The 12,108-nt window shown below is 40.6% G+C and overlaps 2 protein-coding genes across 2 annotated transcripts; both read right to left on the bottom strand.

Moving 5' to 3' along the window:
* Nucleotides 1–234: 234 nt before the first annotated feature.
* LOC131137336 (serine/arginine-rich splicing factor 6-like) lies at nucleotides 235–6,548 on the bottom strand. The gene is made up of 6 exons (XM_058085168.1): nucleotides 6,345–6,548; nucleotides 5,858–5,997; nucleotides 2,568–2,683; nucleotides 1,437–1,639; nucleotides 1,295–1,366; nucleotides 235–951 (listed from the first exon to the last, which is right to left on the bottom strand). Exons 1-6 carry the CDS (start codon nucleotides 6,449–6,451, stop codon nucleotides 528–530), a joined length of 1,062 nt encoding a protein of 353 aa, XP_057941151.1. The 5' UTR covers nucleotides 6,452–6,548; the 3' UTR covers nucleotides 235–527.
* A 516-nt stretch (nucleotides 6,549–7,064) lies between these two features.
* Nucleotides 7,065–12,001, bottom strand: eif2s2 (eukaryotic translation initiation factor 2, subunit 2 beta). Its single transcript, XM_058083309.1, has 9 exons — nucleotides 11,834–12,001; nucleotides 9,795–9,978; nucleotides 9,314–9,414; nucleotides 9,099–9,225; nucleotides 8,622–8,722; nucleotides 8,344–8,492; nucleotides 8,205–8,261; nucleotides 8,029–8,114; nucleotides 7,065–7,544 (listed from the first exon to the last, which is right to left on the bottom strand). Exons 1-9 carry the CDS (start codon nucleotides 11,846–11,848, stop codon nucleotides 7,369–7,371), a joined length of 996 nt encoding a protein of 331 aa, XP_057939292.1. The 5' UTR covers nucleotides 11,849–12,001; the 3' UTR covers nucleotides 7,065–7,368.
* Nucleotides 12,002–12,108: the final 107 nt, after the last annotated feature.

Below are 12,108 nucleotides of genomic sequence, written 5' to 3'. Positions count from 1 at the left end.
TACCATTTTAAAAAAAAAAACCAAACATTCGACTCAATTTGCCAGAAAAATGATAGGGATTATTTTGTGTCCTCCCAAGCTAGATGCATTGCATTTCTTAACAAAAAAAAAATCAATGCACACACAAAAAGAAGAGTAAAAAAGCGTGTTGACTGTTAAGTGTAACTCTGAATAGACCACTAGTATATACACAGGCTTTCTGTGAAGAAACCCAACAACGTATTCTGATGAGAGGGATAACGAGAAAATCAGCAGGAAAAACCTGGAAGTGATGAGAAATAACTTAAGGTTGCCAAGTGTGTGAACATTCCTTTAGAAACCAGCTGGTTAGCTAAATAACGCTTTTGTTCACACTCATTTCTTAGTTGTTCAAGATACCCATGAGGCGCATCGGGCCAAGCCACTGTTGCTGTTAAACTACAGCAACAGGAAAAGCAAAAAGTTGATTCAGAGACAAATCCAGGAAGCAGAGGCCAGGAAGTAAACACTGCTCAGTATGTACAGCCAGACATGGAAGCTCGGGTGTGCTAATCCTGAGACGCGGATCTAGATCTGGAGCGAGACCTGGAGCGGGAGGCCGACTGCCTTTCTCTGGATGGGGACCGATGCTCGGCCTCCCGTGGTGATGGGGAGCGGGACGCGGACTTGGCCTGGCGCTCGCCGTTACCATTTTCCATCGGCGAGGCCGAGCGGCTGCGAGACTTCTCGTCGACCTTCTCCTTGGACCTGCTGCGCGAGTCTCGCTCTGACTTCGCCTTGGAGAGACTCTTCGAGCGGGACTTTGATTTGCGCTGGGGAGATTGGGAGCCGGATCTGCGAGAGCAAGATTTGGACTTGGACCGTGAGGCGGACTTGCGGTTCCGAGAGCGCGACTTGCTGTCTCCAGACTTGGAGCGAGACTTCCTATCCGACCTGGAGCGATTAGAGCGCTTGTTGCTACGGGAACCAGACCTGCAAGTATAAGTATGATTTAGGACAAATCTAATAACGTAAAAAAACATCAACACCAAATACCGTTCGTTTTACGTTCGCCAAAAATGTTCGGGGAACGCTGCGGAAATCAGTAATCCAAATCCCCCAGGGGTACGCCAACCTATCGCGTTCCTCCGATGCTGTGCTTGCAGCTTTCAAGCGCTCTAATATTGTGGCGCAGCGCAAGGTGGCGAGGTGGTAATTTGGTTTGGCGCACCATTGTGCAGTGGTGCGCCGAACCAAATTACCACTCAGTGCATGCACTTTTTTTTTTTTAGTGCTTCAGTACTTCCTTCAATTAAAATATTTAGTTTTCTCTCACCTAGATTTGGATCCGGATCGACTCCTAGAGCTTCTGCGGCTCCTGCTGCGGGAACGCCTGCGACTACGAGATCTGCAAAAAGACATCACATTAGCGCCAGCGGAAATTACAAAGAAAGCGTTAGCGGACAGTGCAGTCCCACCTGGAGCGGCTGCCAGAGTAGGACCTTTGCCTGCGAGGCCGGTCCTCCACCAGACGGATCTTTCTTCCGTTGATGTCGGTGCCGTCCAGCTTGTCAATGGCACGCTTCAGGTCCGAGTGGCAGCGGAACTCGATCACGCCCTCGTTTGCGCGTTCCTTGTGGGCATCGGCGTAGGTGACCTCGCCGGCCTGGCGCATGAAATCCTGGAGAACACGATACAAGTGAAGCCGCCTTCGTTTTGCATAATTTTTATATTCAGCTACTACAACATTGGTTCAGTTGCTGCTGTGTTGCTTTACTTTCCATTTACTTGAAATTAGAGTAGAAAAATTACATGTTATACAGTATAATACAGGATTTATGCTACATGTATTGGATTATTGCGAGCTGCCACTTCATGGAATTTGTTTTTAATTTGAATACAATGTTAAAGGCGACATATTATGCTCATTTTTCGAGCCTTTGTATTGAGTAGTGGACTCCCATAGAGCAGCTACACACAATAACCCGCACAAAAAACTTTTGATTTTGCAGAATATGCACCCATTCCAGCTGTATTTCCTTGGATTTGTGCTTCCCATCAAAAGGGTCTTAATTTTTTCACTGCCTGCTTCTGGGCATGCCCATTGGCGCTGTGATTGGTCACACGCCCAAAGTGCTTCCCAACTACAAACAAACTTGAGTAAACTTGAGCACTAACTTGAGGCCAAGTCTGCGATGCCAAAGTTTCAGATAATGAGGTTTGCGCATTTGGAAGCGAGCCCTAAAAGAAGTATGTAAAGTATACATTTATATAAAGTATAAATCATATTGCTTTACGACTGCTATGCATTAAGAACTGTACTAAAGAAGTATTCTCCAAGTTTGTTAAACTACTATTTCATTAAAATGTGCCCATTGCCATAAGCTTTTTAACATGTTGCCATGACTACAGCTGCATTGTCTTTTTCATATCTCGTATGCAGTATCTGCAAAAATGTTGTATAGCAAATGCTAACTGGACATAATACCTGAACGGTACATAGCTATTTTCACTGACATAATGTATTAATCTCTTTGGACATCAGATGGAAATAACACTCCGGTTATAACTGCAACATTTACATGTAGAAGCGACAAGCTAATACATACCTTGAGGTCCTGCCAACTGCAGCGACTGGACAAGTTCTCCACAATCAGACGGTATTCTGTACGAACCGGGGGCCCGTACTTGTCCCTGCCGGTGCGGCTCCGGCTGTAACCGCTACCTTTAAAACCAACAGCATGTGCACATCGTAAGAAACATCGCCGTGGCATTAAAAAAAAATCTTAATTGGCCAAGTTTACAAAATAAGAGTAGTGCCTTGCCAGATATGGGGGTACAATTAAGTGTGCATTTAAATGGGAGAAGGGGGCTGCCCTGGTGCCATAATTAATGACAAGGGACTTGAGAGCACTGTCTTTGTACATATGGAGGTAGATGGTAGATGTCTGCTGCAAAAGAACACCACTGCAGCTTTCCCTGGCAATACAAAGCTTTGCTTACTGCAGTATATGGTATTTTGCTTTAGCTGCATAAACAAAAAAGGACAGTGATGTTCTTTCAAGACCTCCAAAACCCTGTAACACACACAGACAGGAGGCATCCATATAGGAGTTTCTTGTCAAGGTCATATTTGGTCGAGATGAAGTGATTTAGTTTTCCAGTTTACTCACAATGTTAATTTAAGTATTATTATTATTTGACTAGAGCCACTCCACGTGTATTTGCTGTCAACATAGAAACCAATGGCAATCCTCACCATCACCCCTGGTCTATTGGCAAAAGGCTGCTGTCATCATGGCTTCCGGTTAGGTCAGCCAAGGATCAAGGGGGGGGGCAAAGGTCACACACACATTGTAAAGGTGAAAGCCAAGGCCAAACGGGACAGGCAGTCATCTTAGCCAGTCATCTTTAGCCTCAATGGACTCGGCCTCAGCCCGCAACTGGACTCTTTCAAATTGAAACATCAAGGACTTTGTTAATATTGAATATAAAAATATATATTATATACGTTAATGCCAACGTTTAAAATACACATCACATGAAAATATTAATCTACCACAGATGAATGAATTAAAATGACCCTGGTGTGGCTTAAGTGACAGGTGGTGAGCTACAAAAACTGGATCGTCAAATGGTGTCATTAACTTAGAATTTAAAAAGTCCATAATAGCACACATTATGCAAATAGTCCCTGTACTTCCTTCTTGGGTGTGCTTACTAACAAGTTGTTGTCCCTCCCAAACAATGAGAAAACAAGCGTGACAAAAGGGTGGTGTGTGTGTGAGCAGCAGGGAGGTGCAACAACTTGCAGGTGAAGTGTAGTTGATGAGCCAAAGCAAAAAAAAAAAAAAATACAAACTGCTCATACGGATGAGCACCACACAAGACAAAAGTTATAAACAAATAATGAATAGGTCCTACGGGGCATGCAAATACAGTGGAACCTAAAAGGGTTGTAAAATTACAGGAAACGTGTCGTGTGTGACCACAGAACCAGAAACTAAACTAATAGCAATGAGGGTGCTTCATGGCCTCTGTCCTGGCTGCTTAGTACAATATGTGAAGCAATGAAGCCAACATCGGTAAGAAGTTGTTCTTAATACAAGGAGACTTGCTGCTGAGGGACACTAATTATTCGCTTTTGGAGCCAATTCCAAGCCAATTTTGAAAAACAATTTTAACTTCTTGATTACCTGTGAACCACAAAGACAAAAAATAAAGATTTTTTTAAGACAATATTTTTTTTTACCATACAAGTGTACAACTGACCCTCTTTATAAAAACAACCCTCTTTATAGTCATAGTAACATCATTGACTAATATGTTTACCAATACTAATATTTACGTTATGTTATATTTATATTACATATTATATTACATAAATATACATAAACATATATTGCAAATTTCCCCACTGAGGGACGAATAAGGGCATATCTTATCTTATTTACATTAAGTTAGGGATATTCGACCTTTGGGTGAAATTTGAGGATGAAACAAATTTTTACAGGTTACGGCTGGGCGATATATCGATATTTTTTAAATATCCATATTTGCTTTAACCATGATATCAAAATCAACCATATAGTCGATATCAATATAGACATTTGTTTGCCTTTTCTGTGCATTAACAAAAAAAAGAGTCCATTAATCATTGCACTCAAATTAATATATCTGCAATATGTCTTCTCCTGCATATGCTCCTGTGCAATACTATGTGGATATTTTGGATATCTTGTATATATCTTGTTAAATTGTCTTTTTTTACTCTACTTTTATATACTTTTTTTTTAACTTGACTACTGCACTGAAAGGAGAAGCTCTCCAATCTCGTTGTACATCTTGTATAATGACAATAAAGGCCATTCCATTCCATAATTTTAGCTAGCTTAGAGTGCCGTCATTGCGATACACATCTAACAACGATGAAACAACTGCATATGATGTTATTTTGCATGACGCACTTATTATATTTAAGCAGACATGGGCAAACGGCGCTCTTCAGACGTGTGTTCCGTGTGTGTATGTACGGCTAAGATGAGCCACGTTCAAAAATTAAACGTGCTTCCCGTATTTTTTTCCAACATCCACGTGGTCATCAAAGCCGTAAAACACAAGGTGGTGAAAATATACTCAAGGCAGAGTCGCATACGCACACACACCATACAAGCTAACCCTGCTAGCTTACATTAAGGATCTGGAAGATGAGATTCGGCCAACTTCCGTCGGAGTTTATCGCCATCTATGCCGAGTAAATATTTCCACGCATATTTCTCCTCACAATGACAGCATTTGATCTTGTATATAATGTAAACAACTCTGCTCGTTTACGTTTTAGCATTTTTTTTCTTATCATTGGAAGAATCTATATAATCGATTGATATAGTTTCTATCACCCATTCCTATTACAGTCGACTTTAAAAAAAAATTAAACTATCAGTCTCCCTGTATCTCTGTTGCAATCTGCTGGTGACAGGTACTCGAATCTCAGTGGCCACTTTAATCTAAGAACAACCCGGTTAAAGTCACGCAATGATTGGATATTCTTGATCAACCAGAGCATTTATGACCCTTAAGGTTCCACTGTACCAACCAAAACAAAACTATTATTAAAAATATACTGTAATTGAATACTGAAAACGCTAACACTATTATGCAACTTGAATTCTGAAAGACAGTATTTTCTGTTAAGTGTAAATTTGGTTAAAAGGACAGCTTAAAGCAGGAAGTTATTACTTATATACACACACACACCCTCTGTAATTTGTGTGGAGTCTACATTAAACAAACATGAAAATATTACATAAACAGTAAAACTGTATGCAGCCCACAATGGACAAGGCTCCCCCAAAAGGGAAGGGGAGACTTGTTGCAATGCGCCCATTCCCCCACTGACCCCCACTGTAGCTGTCTCGATCCCGACGCGGTCCGCGGGCATGCTCGACGATCACCCGCTCGCCGCACAGTTCCTTGCCGTTCAGCTCGTACACGGCGTCGTCTGCGTCCCGATTGTCTTCGAACTCCACGAAACCATATCTGTTGGAAAAAGGGGAAGATATGTCATTGTCAAATAGCAAGGCCACGCGCGTGTGAGCACAACAGAAACAGGGAGCATCCATGTGGAACCGATGTTAGCTAGCGTTAGCATGGAAGCAAACACACCAGGCGCCATATTGGCCATGCGGCGTTTAACCGTTGATATGTAAGCATTTAAGTTACGCAAGCGAATGTATACTTGAGACAGTATGTATCGCACAATTTCACACACGGAAAAAAAATAACAATTGTATAATTGCTGACATAATAAAAGAATGTCGGACATGTCGGTTAACATTGAAGCGAAGTAGCTAAGCTAGCAGTAAACGAACACGCCAGAAACTCACCCATTTTTTAAATCTATTTCCATCAGCTTTCCAAATCCACCGAAGAACCGCTGGATGTCCTTTTCACGGACATGGTATCCGAGTCGTCCTATGTAAACACGGGGCATTCTGTCGTCGCTGTTGAAGCGTTCAAAAAGTTATCGAATGTCGCTCGCTCACTCGCTAGGCTGTGAATGTGAACTCGGCAGTAAAAGAAAAAAAACTGTAGCTGTGACGTCATCTATACTGAGGTCCCCAAAGGCGCGAACCGAGCCAACTACTGAACTCACTTCCGGCATCAATATTTCACATTTAAAGCTCTCTAGAGGGACTTTCGATAGCTAAACAAGTTGCAGTTAAATATAATAAAAGTTTATATTATATAAAAATATAAAAAATATAATATACAAAAATATTACAAAAACTCAACTATAATTGTGGTGTCTGTTGCCATTTATATATCCTGTATATATGTATATATCCTCTTGAAGTATCCTAAATATTTACATTTCTGTTCATAAAAAAACGTGTAAAACATAATGAAGCCTTGTCCTAAATACTAATACACTGACTTTGTTCAACTAATCATTTTAAAATTGAAATTAAGTTGTAGTTTCTGTACAAACAAACAAAGTGAAACATTCTGAAACTGCATACAAGCAGAGATTTGGGAAATGTTTTAATACAACACCCACGCTATCTGCAAGAAAAGTGTAAGCGAAAAGAACAGAAGATTGAAGCTTTGATAAATCAGATTTTAATTGCAGGAATCAACAATTACAGCAAAAAAAAAAGAAAAAAAAGTAGAGGTTTCAAATAATCCAAATGCATCAAACAATGCTGATGGTGGCCATTTTGCAACGGCCAATGCAACTGAAACAAGCCAAATCCACCCGCGCTTGAATGCATTAAGTCCTTTTTGAAAATGGAGGAAAATTCTCCCGCCATAGCCTTGAACGCCCTTCTGAGGCGATGATGATTGGGGGGGAGAACCAGAAGATGGGAAGGTGTGTTTGTGGCTGGGGGGAGAGGATGGGGGCACCTTTCAGTTGGCTTTCGCGCGCAGCTGCGCCCTCTTGCCCGTCACGGCCTGGAAGCCAGTCTTGATGCTAGCAACAGAGCAGCGTGAGTGGCACGTCTCGCATTGCAGGAAATAGAGGCGGGTGTCCTTCTGCAGGATGGTCTCGGGGGAGCGGCAGGTGTGACATGTGACGTATTCCTCTGCAGGGGACACAAATCCAGGTGAATATAAAACATGGAGGTGCAAGGTCGCTATAGATAGAAATTAGGACCACAACAGTTCTTGTGATTTAGTATTGAAATTCGTTATAGAATAAATTGGAAGCAGGCTGCACGGCGGTCGAGTGGTTCGCGCGCAGACCTCACAGCTAGGGTTCAATTCCACCCTCGGCCATCTTTGTCCATAGGTATGAATGTGAGTGTGAATGGTTGTTTGTCTATATGTGCCCTGTGATTGGCTGGCCACCAGTCCAGGGTGTACCCTTGCCAGAAGACAGCTGGGATAGGCTCCAGCACCCCCTGCGACCCTCGTGAAGATAAGCGGTAGAAAATTAATGAATGAATTGGAAGAGTTAGCTTGCTAGCATGCTACGCTCAAAGCAGTGGTCGTCTCTTGTGACCATTACGTCACATACCCCCCTCCATGAAATATAAATATAACTAACATAAAAATAACTATACTTACTGATATATCTTCTCAAGACATTTTCTATCTGTTTCTGTTGAAATCTTCCTTTGATCACAAGCTGGTTATTTCCGTCGATGGAACCGCTGAAAGGTAGCAAATGAGACGCTGGTGTCGAATAATGTACTATTACAATTGACAAAAAAGGTGAAAAATATAAAAACGTAGAAACTGACCTTGTCCCCAACTCAGCCAATAGGAAGGCAAGGAGATGCTTAGGCTGACGATGCAAGCTGTACATATGATATAATAATACACAAAGGTCAATACAGTAAATGTCAATCAAAGCTTAGACCGCATAGAGGTCTGGCTCACAGTTTGCAGATGTCTGTGAAGTTGACAAAGGAGGTTTTCTTGGTTCCCACTCGCACCACCTGAGGGGGCTTCATGACAAACTTCCTCTTCTCTCCGGCCACCATGTCGGGGTTCTTTTCCCTCATGATGTTGAAAACTCTGTTTAGGAGCTGAGATGGGGGCAAAATGACACAAGAGATTGACGACGCTGCATTTCCTTTGCTAATTGCTAACATTCCACACTAAAAATATAAGTGTGTAAGATATCAGATCGATATCGGCGTTTGTGTGATCGTTACCTCGTCATATGTGTAGTCTCGTTCAGAGCCCGCCCATGCTGGTCCTGTGCTGGAGCTGAATGAAATGCCGTCGTTATTTTTGCCCTCGTCATCCTCCAGTACTGCAAAAACATGATGATACACTTATTACAATTACATCGCCAAAAAAAGGTATTTTCTTGGGTGTGATGGACTACATGATGGTGCTTTTGGTAGATGAATTTAAAAAATAATAATAATCTTATGTTTTTATAGCAGTTTTGGGGAGTAGACATTTAGTTTGGTTACATTACAAAGCAGTAAAACACAACATGGCTGATCCAGTTGCACTAGCATGCTCTGCTAAACTAAGCTAACTCATCCATCATCCACTTGTAAGAGATTAATTTCAAAGTTTGACCATTTGGACATGTTTAGTTCATGGGAGGGGGGGGGGGGGGGGGGGGGTTCCAGTCTCTTATCGATCTCTAGCTGATTGTGTTGGATGGTGTTAATTACCGTCGTCCTTCTCCAAAGGTTCTCCATCAAAATCGACTTTTTTGGCCTTTTTCTTCTTGGCGGGAAGCATCAGATCCAGGTTGTCCTCCTCCAGCAAGTCGCTCTGTTCCCCTTCAATTTTCAGCTCCTGGTTTAAATGAAACAGGAAGACCATAAAAAAGTTCAATTTTCTGAAGACAGGAAGTGCTCATATGGAAGAAAAAAAAAAGACGGACTTTCATCCCCTCCTCGACATCATTGTCAAAGACTTTCTTGGGTTTCTTCTTCTTCTTCTTCTGGTTGAAGAAGTTGAGGTCATTCAAGTCGTCAGATGATTCTGAGAGATGGGAAAAAAAACACACAATTCCAGATGACATACTAATCACAAAATATATAGTACTTATGTACTATAATAACATAATAATAATAAAATAATAATAATATAATAACATAGTAATTTATGTACTTGTCAATTCCCAGTCCACCATGTTGTTTTTATTTTTTTTAAAAAGTGCTCGCTTCAGTCAACTTCGATATTCATAACATAACCGCAGCAGAAGAATGTCAATAAAAATATGTGCAAAAAAAATATGTGTTACGTTTTATATTGGATAAAAGTCACAAGTAAATAAGCAAGCGCTTTTGGTTATGTCGACAAACCGCATATGTCGACGTCAGCCAGCCTTGATGGGCCGTGAACGTAAACAAGTTTAGAACCTTTCTTTCTGACGTCCTCTTCATCAAAGTCCAGGTCCTTGTCGTCACCGGCCTCTGGTTCAATCTCTTTCACCTCCACCTCCTTCACCTCCTCTCCTCCCACCCCGTCTCCTCCTTCCTCATCCAGCATGAAAGGCTTCTTCTTCTTTTTCTTTTTCTTGGTCATGTTGGGGTCGAAAATCATCTGAGGGTGAGAAGTAATAAGGAATCATCTCTTCACTTGTTTGACCCTTAAGTGGGGAATATGCAGTTGATTTTTGTTAATACTTGGGTTGTTTATATTGTTTATTTTTCTATATTGTGTATTTTGTACTGCTTAACTGACTCTGTACTCTTGCTGCTGTGCAATACAAATTTCCCCACTGAGGGACGAATAAAGGCATATCTTAATCTTAATGCTAATGATGCAGCTAAAGCCGGTGCTATTGGTGCCTGGCTTTTGGCAACACTGCACACACTGGCCTCGAATGGAAAGAATAACACAGGATGGGGACAAAGCATTTCCACACACTGGCCGCACTGGACATCCACTTTCTCGGTGTGACGGCCAATTGTAGTAGTTTTGAAAAAGTGACTTTTTCATTGTTACAGCATTATTATGTTACATTACGGGTGTAACCGTACATGTACTCATAAGTGGATTTTTTAGTACGGTTTAGAGTCGAACAAATTTCCCAAACAATACACATCAAGTGACATTTTTAGCTGGTGGTTAGTAGTTTTTTTTTATTCCAAAAAGTGTTTCCCATACATAGTACACCACTAAGAAATATGGGATGCTATAAATGGATGCACTGTGACTCCCCTCCAAATATTTAAACACTAGAACTTTAAAGTTGGAAAACTGCCATGTCATTTATTTATATTATTTTTATTATTATAAAGTGGCAGCTTTTTCTTGAAATATTCCAACTTTATTCTACCATAATTAATTGTTTAATGTCATCAAGTAATCACAATTTTTCACATCACATCTTAATTATTGGTATTTTATTTTTTGTATTATTCTAAATGTATTCAATAAGCATAAGTAACTGCTTTTCTTGTAATATTATATCTGATCAACCTCCATGTGCAATATTAAGGCTCTAAATGCAATATATTAAGTTCTATGAAGTATTTCCATAATGCCTCATATTAACTCACTAGCAAGATCTCAGTGTATAGACTGGTCATATATCTCATCTCGTTTCATATAATCTACATACTGTATTGTATATAACTCTGGGGAAAACTGTTGATTTTGTTAATACTTTGGTTGTTTGTATTGTTTATTTTTCTATATTGTGTATTTTGTACTGCTTAACTGATTCTGTACTCTTGCTGCTGTGCAATGAAAATTTCCCCACGGAGGGACGAATAAAGGCATATCTTAATCTTATTACAACTTAATTAAGGTTATTTTATGACTTCAAAATTACCCTTTATTCTTGGGATTACCGCTATTGTCTCGCAATTCCATTATTTTATTTAAATTATCTTAACTTTTAATCTGATAAAAATCTGAAATGTTTTGCTAAATAGAGTGCTGGATTACATCAGGTGTGGTCGATGTGGAAACATCTTTAAAATAGGGAGCTCTTCAATGAAAGTGCGACTTACATTTTTACTGTAGCTTTAATGACGATATAATAAAAGCACTTTCATTGTTGTTATTTGTTCGTTTTCTTCATTTATGATGCTAACACTGGAACACTACTAGGATATCACAAGGGAGCTAATGCTAGCTAACCTAGCTGCTAGCCTCCCCTTCGGTTTTAACCCCCCATCGGCGTTGACATCACATAATAAGACATAAGACATAATAAAAATTAACATAAAACTGTAGCGTGTGATATAATAATAAATTACATAATGTCGTATTCTTTTCGAGTTATCGCGTCGTTGCTAGCTTGGCATCAGCCATGTGAGACCCGCTACTGGCGGACCGGGAGGCCCAAAGTCATCCTCCTTTCTTAGTCCGCACAGTTTCCCCACCCCCCCCGATAAATATGTCAACTACTAAACAACTGAAAAGGAATATAAGCAGGATAAATTACCTCGTCTCCGGACATGTTTGTTGGAATATGTTATAAAACAGTCTACTTTTCAGTTTCTTGGTAGGTTCCCACACACACAGGCAGAAGCTATATCTTGCGTCAGCGTTCGAGCGGCACTGTGCATGCGTGCATGGCTCGTGACGTCATTCGTATGCGACATTTCGAAAGGAAAGGATGACTGACAAAAATAAAATACAGTGTATCTTAAAATAGTGGGGCGAGCCCTCTGGGGGAACGCGAGAGGCTTTTATTTTAATTGCTTGCGGTTAAAATTA

The sequence above is a fragment of the Doryrhamphus excisus genome, chromosome 10 (assembly GCF_030265055.1).
Source record: "Doryrhamphus excisus isolate RoL2022-K1 chromosome 10, RoL_Dexc_1.0, whole genome shotgun sequence".
NCBI lineage: Eukaryota > Metazoa > Chordata > Actinopteri > Syngnathiformes > Syngnathidae > Doryrhamphus > Doryrhamphus excisus.
The sequence above is the reverse complement of the archived record's forward strand: the minus strand, read 5'-3'. Positions and strand labels throughout refer to the sequence as shown.

Excerpts from the sequence above, each read along its gene's own strand:
- LOC131137336 (XM_058085168.1), bottom strand. The coding sequence starts at position 6,451 with ATGCCCCGTGTTTACATAGGACGACTCGGATACCATGTCCGTGAAAAG. Across the intron at positions 2,684-5,857 it reads TCGAGACAGCTACAGTGGGG|GTAGCGGTTACAGCCGGAGC; the intron begins GTCAGTGGGGGA and ends TTGGTTTTAAAG. Across the intron at positions 952-1,294 it reads CGATCCGGATCCAAATCTAG|GTCTGGTTCCCGTAGCAACA; the intron begins GTGAGAGAAAAC and ends TTATACTTGCAG.
- eif2s2 (XM_058083309.1), bottom strand. Across the intron at positions 9,226-9,313 it reads ATGTCGAGGAGGGGATGAAA|GAGCTGAAAATTGAAGGGGA; the intron begins GTCCGTCTTTTT and ends CATTTAAACCAG. Across the intron at positions 8,262-8,343 it reads TTCACAGACATCTGCAAACT|CTTGCATCGTCAGCCTAAGC; the intron begins GTGAGCCAGACC and ends TCATATGTACAG.